This window comes from Garra rufa, chromosome 12, assembly GCF_049309525.1.
Source record: "Garra rufa chromosome 12, GarRuf1.0, whole genome shotgun sequence".
Classification (NCBI taxonomy): Eukaryota; Metazoa; Chordata; class Actinopteri; order Cypriniformes; family Cyprinidae; genus Garra; species Garra rufa.
The window spans coordinates 31,070,853-31,085,985 of record NC_133372.1 but is presented as its reverse complement, the minus strand read 5'-3'; the positions used below and the strand labels follow the sequence as shown (position 1 = coordinate 31,085,985).

Genomic DNA, 15,133 nt, shown 5'->3' with positions numbered 1-15,133 from the left:
GAGATTTAATCTAAATATAAACATTAAGGTTTGACATTTCTCTTCACACTCTGAAGACCATTTCAGTTGCACACAAACACAGTTTCTATTTAACTCAAGTATGCCAATTTTAACATTAGCAAAGAAGTGGAAACAAAGGAAAAGGAAGAGAGATCAAAGAGATGGAGGAACTGAGAAAAATTAGGCAAACAAATAAAAAAAAAGCAGACCTGCCAGACATCAGCACCTCAGAACAATCAAGCAAACATGATTTGTCAGATCAGAGTTCTTAAGTCTTTATTTATTTGCATAAGCATATCAGTAAGAAAGTAGGATAACGTTTCAGTACGTGGAAATCATCTCAATGTGCTCCACATCGTAACACAAACTATGTACAGTCTAAAAAGTGAGGTTCCTTTTATGTACAGAAACACTGCTTCACAGCCCATAAAACCTACTGCATACATGCTCTCATGTACTGAGTCCAAGTGCAGCAGAAACACTATGGCTGGTTAGAGAGACACAGTGATATATATCAGTCCAACACAAAAATAGACCAATCACTTGCACTTCTGCAATCAGCCAGGGAGAACGTTTTGGCACACTGTACTAAAAGCCATCGGCTGATCCTCAACAGAGGAAAACAAAATCTGGCACGTTTGATTACCGCCAGAGGACTACAGTAATTTGTGGCAGTGGGTTGGAGATGTTTTTAATGCTTTTGAAGATGGTCACCTTTGCACAGACGTCCTAGAGCCAAATGACAGTTTTGTTCGGTTGGTAGACTTGACGTAGTCTCCAGATGGTCCTCTCTGGTTTTGCCCTCGCCCTCCCTGCCGACACTTTCCTTTAGCCTCGGGCTCAGAGTCACTGAGCTCTGCATCTGGACAGTAACCGTCACTCTCTTGGCATGATTTGCTGCCCCCTAGCGACCGCTCATTGGAAACCGGTTTAGAGAATCCTGAGGACTTGCGTGCGTTCTTCTCAAAGGCCCGAAGATCCTCAGTCCGTACTAAACTGACAGTAGCCTCCTTGAGGGACCGGCTGAAGTGTTCAAGAGAAGTTTTGTGGAATCCACTTGATTGACTTTTCCCTGAAATCTCACCGCAAGTATCTTTCTCAGTTGGCGTCTGGCAGGAAGTGTCTCTTTGGAGGACGGGCTTGTCCATAATGCCGTTGGATTTTAATTGGCGTGTTTTCTCTGCTTCAGTCTTGCTTTTTTTATTAGATGATTGACCGTGGAGGGCAGCATGCAGAGCTAAAGGTTTGCCAGATTGCTTCACGGCCAATGGGGGAGTCCCGCCATCTCGTCTTATGTAGATGGAGGCTGGCAAGAGACCGTTGGCACGCTCTTCTATCCTTATCCTTCCGAGATGGAGTTGCGGTTTGCCCTGACCGATGCCTCCTTCACATGTGTCATATACGTTACTACTGTTATCCGGGCACAGGGGGCCATTACCAGATTTGGAGCTGGTTTTGCCATTGCCAAGTGACACTTTGGGCATTTTAAGTTTTAGGGTTATCCTAGGAGGGTGGAACAATAAGTTCTCTAAAGAGGAGGACACTGGAAGGCCTGCCAATAGAAGTAGAAGTTAGTCAATTATTCAGCGGTGCTGGAACGTCAAAAGACAGATTATATAAAAATTCTGCCATTAATTAGTCACCCTCATGTCGTTTCAAGCCCCTAAGACCTTCGCTCATCTTCGGAACACAAGTTAAGATAATTGGATGAAATCCGAGAGCTTTCTGATTCTGCATAGACAGCAATGCAACCGACACGTTCAAGGCCCATTATTAAAATAGTTCATGCGACATCAGTTTTTCAACCGTAATTTTATGAAGCTATGAGAAATCTTTTTGTGTGCAAAGAAAACTAAAATAACGACTTTATTCAACAATTTCTTCTCTTCCATGTCAGTCTTTGATGCACGTTCACAAGAGTACCATGACGCATGCGAATGCTGGCTCCTGTATCAGCAGCTCTACACGCATGCATCATTACACTTTTATGAACGCAGGGTGAAGACTGACACAGAAGAGAAGAAATTGTTGAATAAAGTCATTATTTTTGTTTGTCTTTGTGCACAAAAATTATTCTCATAGCTTCATAAAATTAAGGTTGACCAACGGTGTCACATAGACTTATTACATATCTGTACCGTCAACTTGGTAGTTGCAGTGCTGTCTATGCAGGGTCAGAAAGCTCTCGGAATTTATCACAAAAAAAAAAAAAAAAAAAAAAAATATTGTCAGGTCTGACAAGTTTGGAATGACAAGAGGGTGAGAAACTAATAACAGAATTTTCATTTTTGGATGAACTATCCCTTTAACTTGAACTATAATACATGTAGAGTTCAAAGTAAAAATGAATTATCTAAATTCATTAGAGCAATTTGATAGATTCAATTAATTGATTAAGATAAAGATCAGATAAAATAAGATTGATTAAATTAATTGATCTACTTTTAAAATATAAAATACCATTATTTAAAACAAAAAAAAAATGTAATTATACATACACATTATAACGAAAAATAAATAAAATTAAATAATAAATACAGAAAAAAAAGTTACATTACCTGCAGATAACTCTTGGTTGATGAGTTTGACATGTAGATTGAAAATCTGCTCCTGAGCTTTACTCTGGGACAACTTCAGTTTCTCTCTTCGACTCACCATGTAACACAAGTTTCTCACCTGACAAAAACAAATAAGGATCATAACATCAAAAAGCTCGCATTTTCACTATTTTTGAAACGTTTGCGGTATTTTTTATTTTTTTTGTAAAGCATGTATTCAATTAATCACAAGTAAACAGTAAATACATTTATAGCGTTAGAAAACTGGGAGTAATGACATTTTAAAATATATTACAAGAGAAAATATTTTAAATTGTACAATTATTTTACAATACTGCTGTTTTACTGTGTTTTTGATCAAGTCTTGGTGGGCATAAGAAACATACATGAACTATAAATGTATACTTCACCCAAAAATGAAAATTCTGTCATTGTTTACTCACCCTCACAAACCCATAGGACATTCATTTATCTTATTTTTGATGAAATCTGAGAGCTCTCTGACCCTCCATAGACAACAATGGTCTTACCACGTTGAAGGAAGATACCAAGAACATTGACATTTGACATCAGTGGTTTAACCATAATTTTATGAAACTACGAGAATACTTTGTGTGCACAAAAATAAAACTAAAATAACTTTATTCAACAATTCCTGTTCGTGCTTTGTTCTGCACGAAAACAACATGCACTTGGTGCTGCTGATGTAAAACATGTATGCGCTGCTCCTTGTTTACGTTCAGAGGAAAGCATGCACATACGTCATGGTACTCTCCAAAATGGCACTAGGGTGACGCGGAGGAGAAGAATTGTTTAATAAAGTTGTTATTTTAGTTTTTTGTTTAACAAGAAGGATTCTGAAAACTTCATAAATTTACGGTTGAACCACTGATGTCACATGGACTATTTTATGTTCTTGGTACCTTTCTGGACCTTAAACGTGGTAGCACCCTTGTTGTCTATGGAGGGATAGAAAGCCCCTGGATTTCATCAAAAATATCTTAATTTGTGTTACAAAGATGAACAAAGGACTTACAGGTTTGGAAAAACATGAGGTCGAGTAATTAATGACAGAATTTACATTTTTGTGTGAACAATCCCTTTAATAAATCCTATAGATGACAGGAGTACCCACCCTCTCCAGGTCTTGCCGTAGATGCATGAACATGCGCATTCGTGTGTGGATGCTGTCCTCCTGTGGCTGCAATAGCAGGTTCTCTTCATCTTCTTTAGGTGGCAGCAGGGCTTTGTTAAAGTTGCTTTTCCTCTTCATCTTCCAATACTGAAAGATAAAATCCAGCAGGCTGATTGGCAGTCCGAGGTCTTGAGCCACTTCCTCCGGATGAACGAGTGTGTAGAACTCCTCCTCCAGCTCCTGAAGCTTCTGCGCCCTCAAGCCCACTTTCTCAGTCTCAGTCGGAGGTTTATGACAGGCCGGACTCAAGCCCGCTTCTCCTGCTTTGGGTTTGCTATGCTTCAGGCAGTAGGATTTAAACTTGACCTCGTCACCTTCATCCAGGATGGTCTTCATCTCCAGGCTGTGTTCAAAAGCACAAGTGACGTGGAAAGGGATGGTGCAGTTCTTGACTGAACACTGGAAGATGAGAAACAGTATTAAAAACATGTCTGGAAGACAACTTTTTAATTCATTGTCACCAAAGGAAGTTCTCTTTCCGAAATTCTTATATCCAATTAAGCAATAATATTTTTTTTTTTAAAACTGACATTATTATTACTACTGAGTAATTGCAAATTAATTAATTATGCACTTTATAGCTTACCTGTATACAGGCTCCAGTCTTGAGTTTACAGAGACTGCAGATGAGCGACCAGCGACTGGGAGGAATATGAGACACTTTGGTGATGGGTTCCATCCTCTCTGGGCATGCAATGCTCACCTAAAGACACATACAAATTCTTTTATAAGTCACCATGATCTCAAAAGTGGAGTTTAGTAACAAATATGCTGGCATAGAAAAAAGCTTGATTTCGTAATACGATTAATGAAACAACTTTAAGAGCATTCAACCATAACAATAATGCAGGTGTAATTCCATCCTTATGACACACAACTCACCTCTGGTATCCAGAGTGCACAGCTTACATGAGCCCATTTAGTGCCCGCCCTGGTGGCCTTCATTGCGCCCCCTCTTTTAGGACACAGAAGGCACTGGGGATTGATGCCAAGCACACAAGTCCTGCACAACCAGTTCCCATCTGGCACTTTCACAATGCCATAGCAGGCCTGCAACAGAATAGGAGTGTGATGAGTTTTACGATAATGTTATTTTATTCTGGCTTATAGAACTTGCTGCAATAAATTTTAAATCCAATTTTAATCATTTTTATTCTTTACTAAACGCAGATGAATCCCGTCATAAAAATTGAATTGACTGTGTAACGCGGAATGCCACAGAATTTGCCAAATTTTCGATGAATAGATCAAAAATAGGTCAGTGCACTTAAATCAAAACACACACCTGTGAAAATTAAGCTTCAAAAATCCTATTCAAATATGAATTCTACATATTCTGTGTGTCTCTGTGAATGAATGGCACAGATGTGCAGTTTCGTTTTACTAAGCACATACTGAAGCACCTGTCATACTTTTAAATCATCCTTGCTGAATATAAGTATTAATTTCTTATATGTGACCCTGGACCACAAAAACGGGTCAATTTATGAGATTTATACATCATCTAAAATAAGCTTTCTATTGATGTATGGTTTGTTAGGATAGGATTATATTTGGCCGAGATACAACTATTTGAAAATCTGGAAACTGAGGGTGCAAAATGTTTTTTTTAAAGTTGTCCAAATGAAGTTCCTTACAATGCATATTACTAATCAAAAATTAAGTTTGAATATATTTACGGTAGGAAAATTACAAAATATCTTCATGGAACAAGATCTTTACCTAATATCCTAATGATTTTTGGCATAAAAGAAAAACCTATCATTTTAACTCGTGAATTTTTGGCTATTACTGCAAATATATCCATGCTACTTAAGACTTAAACCATAAACCTATAAGTTTATATACATTTCTTTACAAGTATATATATATACTTATATATATATAGCTCTGCAATAATACAGGATCATATGCAGGATAGTTAAAAAAAAAAAAAAAGTGTCTATGAATTTGAGAAATGTATTTACTGACAGGAACAAAGATCTCACCTGGTGCACACAAATGTTACACTTGTCACAAAAGACCATGTCATTGCCCTCCTCGCTGTCAGGTGAGCGACATACATCACAGATGACATCCTCATCGTACTCGATTCCCAACCCTTCCTCAGTCTCGATGGCGTGGTTCATGTTCTCATGGCACTGTCTCTCCAGTGCCTCCATCACCCGCTCCATCGTCAGCTCATCCACCGGCCCGTCACCTGAACGTAACACACAAAACATACTTTATTCCCTGAAGCACATCATAAGACCAAATGTGACCCTGGACCACAAAACCAGTCTTAAGTAGCAATTATTGTAGCAATAGCTAAAAATACATTGTATGGGTCAAAATTATCGATTTATCGCAAAAATCATTAGGATATTAAGTAAAGATCATGTTCCATAAAGATATTTTGTACATTTCCTTCCGTAAAAATATCCAAACTTATTTTTTGATTAATAACATGCATAGCTAAGAACTTCATTTGGACAATTTAAAAGCCATTTTCTCAATATTTAGATTTTTTTTGCACCCTCAGATTCCAGATTCTCAGATAGTTGTATCTCAGCCAAATATTGTCCTCTTCTAACCAACCAATACATTAATGGATTTATTTATTTAGATTTCCCATTCACTCACCCATTATCCCAAGCTCTGCATTGAGCTGCTGGAGCCAGTATAGATCCATATCATCTAGGTCATATCTACACATAGCTTCTGCCAGCTCCTTGATGTTGACGTAACCCGTCTCCGTAGAGTCCTGACTCCAGCATTGAATATATTTCCTCGGTTTGGTGAAAAGGACCTCCTTTGGCTTCTCTGCTATTATCCTACAGAGACAAAACCCCCCAACTTAAGTCACATGCAAGATGATACATGTCCAAAAACCTGTTTTTATTCAAAGTGACATACCTCACAGAGGGCTGAGGGATGGTGTCTGGACTAGCGAGTACTTGTACACCCTTTTCCCATTCCTGCTTCCACGTGTCCGCCAACAGGTAATAATCGTCATGGGAAATATGGTGTGAGTCTGCAAGCTTCATGGCACTGATCAAGTCTTTTCTGAACACCTGTTTAGGAGAAATAAGACCACATATTAACCTTAAAGGACTAGTTCACATCTGGAATAAAAATGTCCTGTCATCCAAAATGTTCATGTCTTTCTTTCTTCAGTCGAAAAATAAATGAAGGTTTTTGAGGAAAACATTCCAAGATTTTTCTCCATATAGTGGACTTCAATGGGGAACAGCGGTTGAAGGTCCAAACTGCAGTTTCAATGCAGCTTCAAAGGGCCCTACATCCCAGCCAGGGAATAAGGGTCTTATCTAGTGAAACGATCGGTCATTTTCTAAAAATAAAAATTTAATTAAAATTGATATACTTTAACCACAAATGCTCATCTTGGACAAGCTCTGCAAGGCGTATATATGACTTTACACATTACATAATCATGTTGGAAAGGTCACACGTGGTTAGTTCTTATAAGTTCTGTGTACTCTGGTTCAAAGATGTAGAATAAGGTGAAAAACTTTCAATTTCTATTTCTCCTCCAACTTCAAAATCACCCAAAATCATTGTTTTACCTTTTTTTTTTTTTTTGGAAAACAACTTTTGATTTTTATTGCACGTTTGCTTTGTAAACACTGGTTTGGTACATCATACATGACCTTTCCAGCATGACTATGTAATGCATGAAGTCAATGTAGTGCAAGATACTTTTTAACCATGGATGCTTATATTAATTTTAAATTCATAAGACCCTTATTCTTTGACTGGGATCATGTAGAACCTTTGAAGCTGCACTGAAACTGCAATTTGGACCTTTAACCAGTTGGCTCTATTAAAGTTCAATACAGACTTTTGGTCTGTACTGTATATTTTTCTGTTTATTAAAGTTTTTACTCTACATTTGTGCAGTTTTCAGTGGGTTAGTGGTATTTTTTAAATATATATAAATTAATAAAAAAAAATTTATACAAAAACTGCTTTTTTTATGTAAAATTCACTTTATAAAAGACCCACATTTCTAACTTTAATTCATGGGGATAACATGGATAATTTCACATGGTTTAGTATAAGATTTTTGCCCATCTTTTGGAAAATCCAGTTTTAAAAGTAAAAAAAAAATTTACCAGTAGGTGGCTGCAGAGCTCCACTATTTGCTATTAGCCATTTGACCACCTGAAAGATATTTTTTCACAAGTTTTTTCAGTTGAATTCATATCTACAGTACAGACCAAAAGTTTGGACACACCTGAATGAGAAGGTGTGTCCAAATTTTTGGTCTGTACTGTATGGAGAAAAACCCTGAAATGTTTTCCTCAAAATCCTTAATTTCTTTTTGACGAAAGAAAGAAAGAAATAAATTTTTGTATTGGAAGCCAGTTAATCATTTAATGAGAGAAATGTCCAAAAAGTGTACAAAAAAAATAAAAAAATCTTGTTCATTGGGCTAGTGATGAAAATCAATGTTTTTTAAGGTTACCTCTGCTGGTTTCTTCTGAGCAGAGGCGGGGGTGCCTGGTTTGCTTCCATACTTGTTAGAGGAAAAGGATGTCGAGGGACCTTTATGATACAACAGAAGAGTGAGCCAGGAATAAATATCTTTGTTCTGCATAAAACTTAAATGTACATTGAGAATTTTGTAACGCTTGTTTTTACTCACTCTCATTGTCTGAACTGTCACTGCTGCTTGAAGTCCTGAGTCGTTTCATCCTGACGTATCCTGCACAAAAAGACATAGAAGTACAGCTTTAATACACCTTTAACTCAACCACTTTACACTTGAAACATTTAGATACAACACTTTCACCTACACTGAAACAAGAGCTGTTTTCACATAAAAGAAAAAATAAAATATCAAGAAGTAGTGGTTTGCAACTACTATTGCAAGTTATTTTGGCGCAGTTCAAAGAAAATAACATACACTGCCCAGTCAAAAGATTTTTAATGTTTTTTAAAGAGGTCTCTTCTGCTCACCAAGCCTATATTTATTTGATCCAAAGTATTTGAAATATTTTATTATATTAAAAAACTGTTTTCTATTTGAATACATTTTAAAATGTAATTTATTCCTGTGATTTCAAAGCTGAATTTTCAGCATCATTACTCCAGTCACACGATCCTTCAGAAATCATTCTAATATTCTGATTGGCCACTTTAAAAACATTTATAATTATTATGTTGAAAACAGCCGAGTATAAATTTGTCAGGTTTCTTTGATGAATAGAAAGTTCAGAAGAACAGCTTTTATCTAAAAATCTAAATCTTTTGTAACATTATAAATGTCTTTACCATCACTTTTGATTAATTTAAAGCATCCTAAGCTAAATAAAAGTATTAATTTCTATAAATAAAGTAACATAAATATCACTCATGAACACAGTAATCATTTAGTACCCTGAAATTACTATTATTACCATGTTATTACCATGAAAGGCAGCTTTAATGGAGCTTTCACTGAGCGGTTTTTCCACTCACCATAAATTCAAAGAGCATGCTACTGTTTTCCTCCACTGTGCTTCTTCTGCCTCCCGCTCATGCCTGAAAACAACGAACAAGACATAAGCACTGAACACATACTGTTCACAATCTGAATGAAAATGTGGGGTGGTAAAACAGGCAGTGGAGAATAAGAGTACTGATAGACAGCCAGCAAAGCACAGCCTGCACTGTGATTCATTACGCTCCGATACCTGACCAAGAGGCCTCCTTAAATAAATATTAACCTAGCTCACTAGGAGCAATTGCAGCCAAACCACACATATGAAACTATGTACAGACACATCTTAAAAGAACATCTTACAAGCAAGGCAAATTATTACAAATAATGATGTTTCTGTGTAGATTATTTCAATCCACCATAAAACACTGCCTCCTCAGTTTAAAGAAAAAGAAAGACCTGGTATTGTAGGCACAAAGGATTTCGGAGAGATAAAATGTCTTATAAATATGGTGTGACCAAAACTAACGCCGTTCTGTTTTGTTTTTTCGGACACGGTAGTCTACAAGAAAAAAAAATGAATATTGAATATTCATGATTTGTTATTTGATTTGAATATACCGTTTAAAAGTTTTCAAACTTTGTCTCAACACATTACTCGGTTAACAATTTTAGTGTGACTGTGACCCTTTATCATGGATCACTAATACTGTACAAAATAAGTGTTTTATGAATTAGATACTCTAAAATTCAAGTTGTAGTTCCATGCTTATTATGACTGCTGTCCACCACAATGTCTCCAGACTAAGTAAACAGAAAAAGCACTCAGTGTGCCTCTTCAATGCTCCATGAAGGACTTTTGACGTGGATCTAAAGCCGCATTTGTGACAGTAACAGACTGGCCTTCAAACCCACAGAGGAGCATCTGCTTCTGACGCACACACTCTCCCATTCAAGATTTTTTTTGAAAAAGGAAGCACTAATAAGACTAAAAATATCTGTGTGACTTGCTCACTACTTTTTTTATTTGTAGTTGAGGCAATTTATCATAATATTAAGGAATTAGTATTGTAGCGTCATAATGAGAATGAGATTGATCCTGTCTACAAATAAGACTGTCAATCAAGACTAGGGATGCACCGAAATGAAAATTCTTGGTCGAAACCGAAAACCGAAAAAGAGGAAACCAAGGCCGAAAACCGAAACACCGAAAGAATTATGCCAATTATTAATACCATTGCATTTACGCATTTATGCCGTGTTGTTTCGGTGATAAAAGTCTTTCGGCCGAAAACCGAAAATGCACTTTTGGGCCATTTTCGGCCGAAAATTTTCGGTGGCTGAATATTCGGTGCATCCCTAATCAAGAACAATTAGGAATGTAAATTGAGTTTTTTCCCAAATTTGCCAGATTTTAACTCAAACTACACATTTGTTGAAAGGGTAGATCTTTCTAATCCGGGTGGCCTTGTTTTGTGGTACAAAATGGCAAGGCAAAATGACACAGTCCTAAAACCAACCCCCACTCCTATTACGCCATGATAAAGCACAATGCTCTGCCCAGACAGACCACCCCACACCCCAACACTAACAGATCAGCGGCTGCTGAGAGCTACTTCACCCCCACACCCACCTCACACTGGCCTAGTGTGCCAAAAACCCATCCCATTTACTCACTCTATTAGAAACGCACTGCAGAAATGATTTTTGAAATTAAATTTTCCTTCCTGTGCATACTTGGTGTTGAACTGACCGATACTATACAGATTAAAGCAGTTATGTTTTTCTAGCTAGTCTTTTAGAAGATGTTACACTCCTAACAATGGGTTCTTTATTGTCATTGATGGCTCCATGAAGAACCCTGAACATCCATGGAACCTTTCAAATGCAAAAAAGGTTCTTTAGATTTTTAAAATGGTTCTGAAAAGTTCTTTGGGGAACCTAAAATGGTTCCTCTATGGCATTCCCTCCAAAACGCCCTTTTGGAACCTTTATTTTTAAGAGTGTATGGTTGACTTCCATTCACTGACTTTTATTTTTCCTTCATTTCCTGCTTTCCAAAGACTGCACTTTGTACCAATAGCTTGAATACAGAGAGACATATTTGGTGGACCTGCTCAAGTCTCTTCACTAAACCAACGGGAGCAGCACTAAATAAAAAACCTTTGCATGAATGAAATTAACAAGAGCATCTTATTTGTGAACGATTTGGAGAAATTAGATTTTATTTGTGAACGAGAATGCGCTGACTGACCAGCCAAGACTTTTCATTTTGTCATTTAAGTCAGTTTAATTCACAGCAAGATGATGGAATTCTGAAGATGTAAAAATGACAATTAAAATTACGCTACATTCTTAAAAATGTAGCGTATTTTGGGTTCCACAAAGACCCTTTCAGAAAACAGTTATTAAAACAACCATTTTTTTCTTAAGGTGCTTTCACGTAAAGATTTTGGCAACATTTTACAGGCAAAAAGGCCCACTGTCTTTTGTCAAAATGTAGTAATTTATTAAAGCACATCACACAAAAAGCACTTTTAAACCAAGTAACTTTGAATCCAGTTGACCAACTTGAACCTGTTGTAAAATATGTGGAGAAATTCACTAGTTTCATATTGAAATGACTGAAATCACTGAACAATGGTAAATATGTTACCACACCTAATAAAACATATACAGTCAAACCAAAATTTATTCAGACACCTTCAAAATTTCTCACATTTATCACTTTATTCCTTATAGTTTAGAAAATGGGAATAAAATATGACAAAAAAAAATTAAGAGTTAACCTGTGTCAGAACAAATTCATCCTGATAATCACAAATTAATTACTGTCAAATGAAAATTTATTCAGACACCTTCAAAATTTCTCACATTTATCAGTTTATTTGCTATTGTTTAGAAAATGGTAATAAAATATGACAAGATATCAAGAGTTAAACTGTGTTAAAACAAATTCATCTTGATAATGTTAGATAGCTCTGATAGAGAGGTATGTAACAAAACATGGTTTTCCCAAATTTTTATCAGTTTTACTGGTAGTCCACTGTGTGAAGAATTCTTCATTTTTGGCTATAATGTGTCACACAGTTTACTTTATTTTGCTATCCTCACTTACATAAATGAACTATAGTGTCCTGCACCCACTAGTAAAAAAAACATCAAAAATTACATCTGGTGTCTACATCATTTTTGGTTTGACTGTACGCCAATAAAAAACTAAATTTAGAGTGAAAGATAGTGAAAATTTATTTAGGCTATTGTTTCGATTATTATCAATACTTAGTTTGTCTGTAACTCGATAAAAGCTCAAGAGTTGACAAGAAAACAGCATTGCTGTCATGTGTAGTGACAGTGAAATTTATTTAGGCATATATTTAGAGCTTTTGTCTGCAACTTGATAAAAGTAAAGCTTAAAAGATAACAAGAAAACACCTTTGGTGTCATTTGAATAACGATGACACCTATATAAATGCTTACTGAACGATTCTAAAAACAAATCTTTTAGTTAAATAATTCAAAGGCTCGATTCACTGAAATCAAAACCCTTCCAGCTTGTACCCAGACTACTTTACTTCGACACCCACCCCACACTGGCCTGGTGTACCAACAAACCTTCATTTACTGACTAGTAAACGCACTATTAAACTCATATTAGTAAAGTTGCGTAAAGTTTCTAATCCCAACATTTATTAATAAGGATCTCAAATGTTTACAATATATTCTGTAACGTTAAATTAACCAGATGTTGAAAGCATACAAGTGTGCAGCGAGGGATTTCGCGGGAAGCAGTGGTGGGGAGCGGAAGCTCGAGGAGGGCATTCCCGCATTCCAACAAGAGTACTTCCGCTCCAAACTTTGTTGCACCGTGTTTGCACTGTTTCAGAATTAAGACTTATTATATTGATTTGTAATTTATATCATTGTGTCATTTATCCATTTACTTTTTACAGAGAGCAAGCCATTCCCATACACTTATGCACTCTATCGGTTGAATCATTCATTGCGCTAATGATTTAGCATTGGTGTTCTTAGTGAACGAGGAAGACGAATACATTTCACAAGTCTTTAAAAAGTTCTTTCATTATTCATAATATAAAAGGCGGGCAGCGAATAAACACAAAAAGGTAAATATGGACCAAAACCAATGCCTACTCACTAAATGCACATCGCCTCTGTAAAGCCAAAGCATGATGCAACAAATAGAAACGTTTAGCAAATCCTTGTGTTGTTATGACTATTTCCCATTCAGTTATTGCCATGCTGTGTGAACAGATGAACTCAGTGCAAGTTCACACAGCTAAATAAAGCATGGAAGGGTAAACACAGCAATGCTTTACTCTAAAGTCTCACTAACTAGCACTACTGCGTGTGAGTGAGAGAGCGTTAGGTGCTGGTGTCCTCCATTGCTGTACGCGAGGGTTTCTGACGGCCTTGGCGCCAAACTCGAGCCGCCCTACATGACGAACCCTCTCCAGTCACTACTACCCCTTCTACTGCTATAATAACACTTCCTGTGTGTATATAACAACATTCAGTGCGTCAGCGCAAACTTTAACGCGAGGATAATGCTATCGCTGCTACCAATATTGTCTCAGTTGTTTAATATAAACGTTGAAAACTGCTCATAAAGGATTTGTAGGAAGCAGCAGGCCCCGCTGCCTGGATAACTGGCACACTGAGCCCTGTGTGAAGACACGAGCAGTATTGTTCGTGCTGTACCCTTACCTCACATCCACAAATCTAGTGTTTCGGGACGATCGCACAAGGCGATTGGCTCCGCAAGGCCGTCTTCAAGTCAGAAATCCAGAGATGAGGCAAACAGCCGTTTTTTCGCTATTTTTTCCTTTCTGTCCCACTGTCAATATCCCAAAAGCAGAAATCACCCTCTCACCACGACACAACAGCTCTATTGTACTACCCGACCGCTGGGTCCTAAACTCCGCCCCATTCATGGCCCTACTAACCGGGAGCGCCAGTGGAAACTGGGGTATTTAGCATACTTCTCAGGAGTAGTTAAATATTCCTTAGTTGCCACTATAGAGAGCTGTGATGTAGTTAAGTATGTTTTTTCTAGTATATACCTGAAGTCTGCAACAGAACTTGCATGCATGAACAATTTGCTTAAAATGTACCAAGTTTATGAACAGTAAGATTTTTTGAAAGAAGTCTATTTTGCTTAACAAGCCTGTTTTTATTTGATCTAAAGTACAGGAAAAACAGGGAAATTCTGCAATATTTTTACTATTTAAAATAACTGCTTTCTATTTGTATATATTTTAAAATGCTATTTATTCCTGTGATCAAAGCTACATTTTCAGCATCATTACTTCAGTCTTCAGTGTCGCATTAGCCTTCAAAAACATTCTAATAGGCTGATTTGCTGTTCAAGAAGCATTTTTTCTTATTATTTTAATCAATATTCAAAATAAAGTTAAATATTCCTTAGTTGGCACTATGGAGGGCTGTGATGTAGTTAAATATGTTTTTTTTATAGTATATATCCGAAGTCTGCAACAGAACTTGCATGCATGAACAATTTGCTTAGATTGTACCAAGTTTATGAAATATTTTGTTTATATACTACCAGTCAAAAGTTTTTGAACAGTAAGATTTTTTTTTAAAAGTCTATTTTGCTTAACAAGCCTGTTTTTATTTGATCTAAAGTACAGGAAAAACTAGGCTGATTTGCTGTTCAAGAAGCATTTTTTTCTTATTATTTTAATCAATATTCAAAATAAAGTTAAATATTCCTTAGTTGCCACTATGGAGGGCTGTGATGTAGTTAAGTATTATATTATAAATCTGAAGTCTGCAACAGAACTTGCATGCATGAACAATTTGCTTAAAATGTCAAGTTTATGAAATATTTTATATATACACTACCAGTCAAAAGTTTTTAAACAGTAAGATTTTTTTTTCTTTTAAAGAAGTCTCTTCTGTTCAACAAGCCTG

The 15,133-nt window shown here is 36.5% G+C and overlaps 1 protein-coding gene across 1 annotated transcript; it reads right to left on the bottom strand.

The window, feature by feature from the left end:
• Window positions 1–259: 259 nt before the first annotated feature.
• jade3 (jade family PHD finger 3) lies at window positions 260–14,067 on the bottom strand. The gene is made up of 12 exons (XM_073851561.1): window positions 13,907–14,067; window positions 9,217–9,279; window positions 8,402–8,461; window positions 8,222–8,301; window positions 6,649–6,806; window positions 6,376–6,566; window positions 5,742–5,953; window positions 4,636–4,803; window positions 4,340–4,456; window positions 3,694–4,152; window positions 2,559–2,676; window positions 260–1,552 (listed from the first exon to the last, which is right to left on the bottom strand). The coding sequence occupies exons 3-12, from the start codon at window positions 8,448–8,450 to the stop codon at window positions 711–713; spliced, it is 2,394 nt and encodes a 797-aa protein (XP_073707662.1). The 5' UTR covers window positions 8,451–8,461; window positions 9,217–9,279; window positions 13,907–14,067; the 3' UTR covers window positions 260–710.
• Window positions 14,068–15,133: the final 1,066 nt, after the last annotated feature.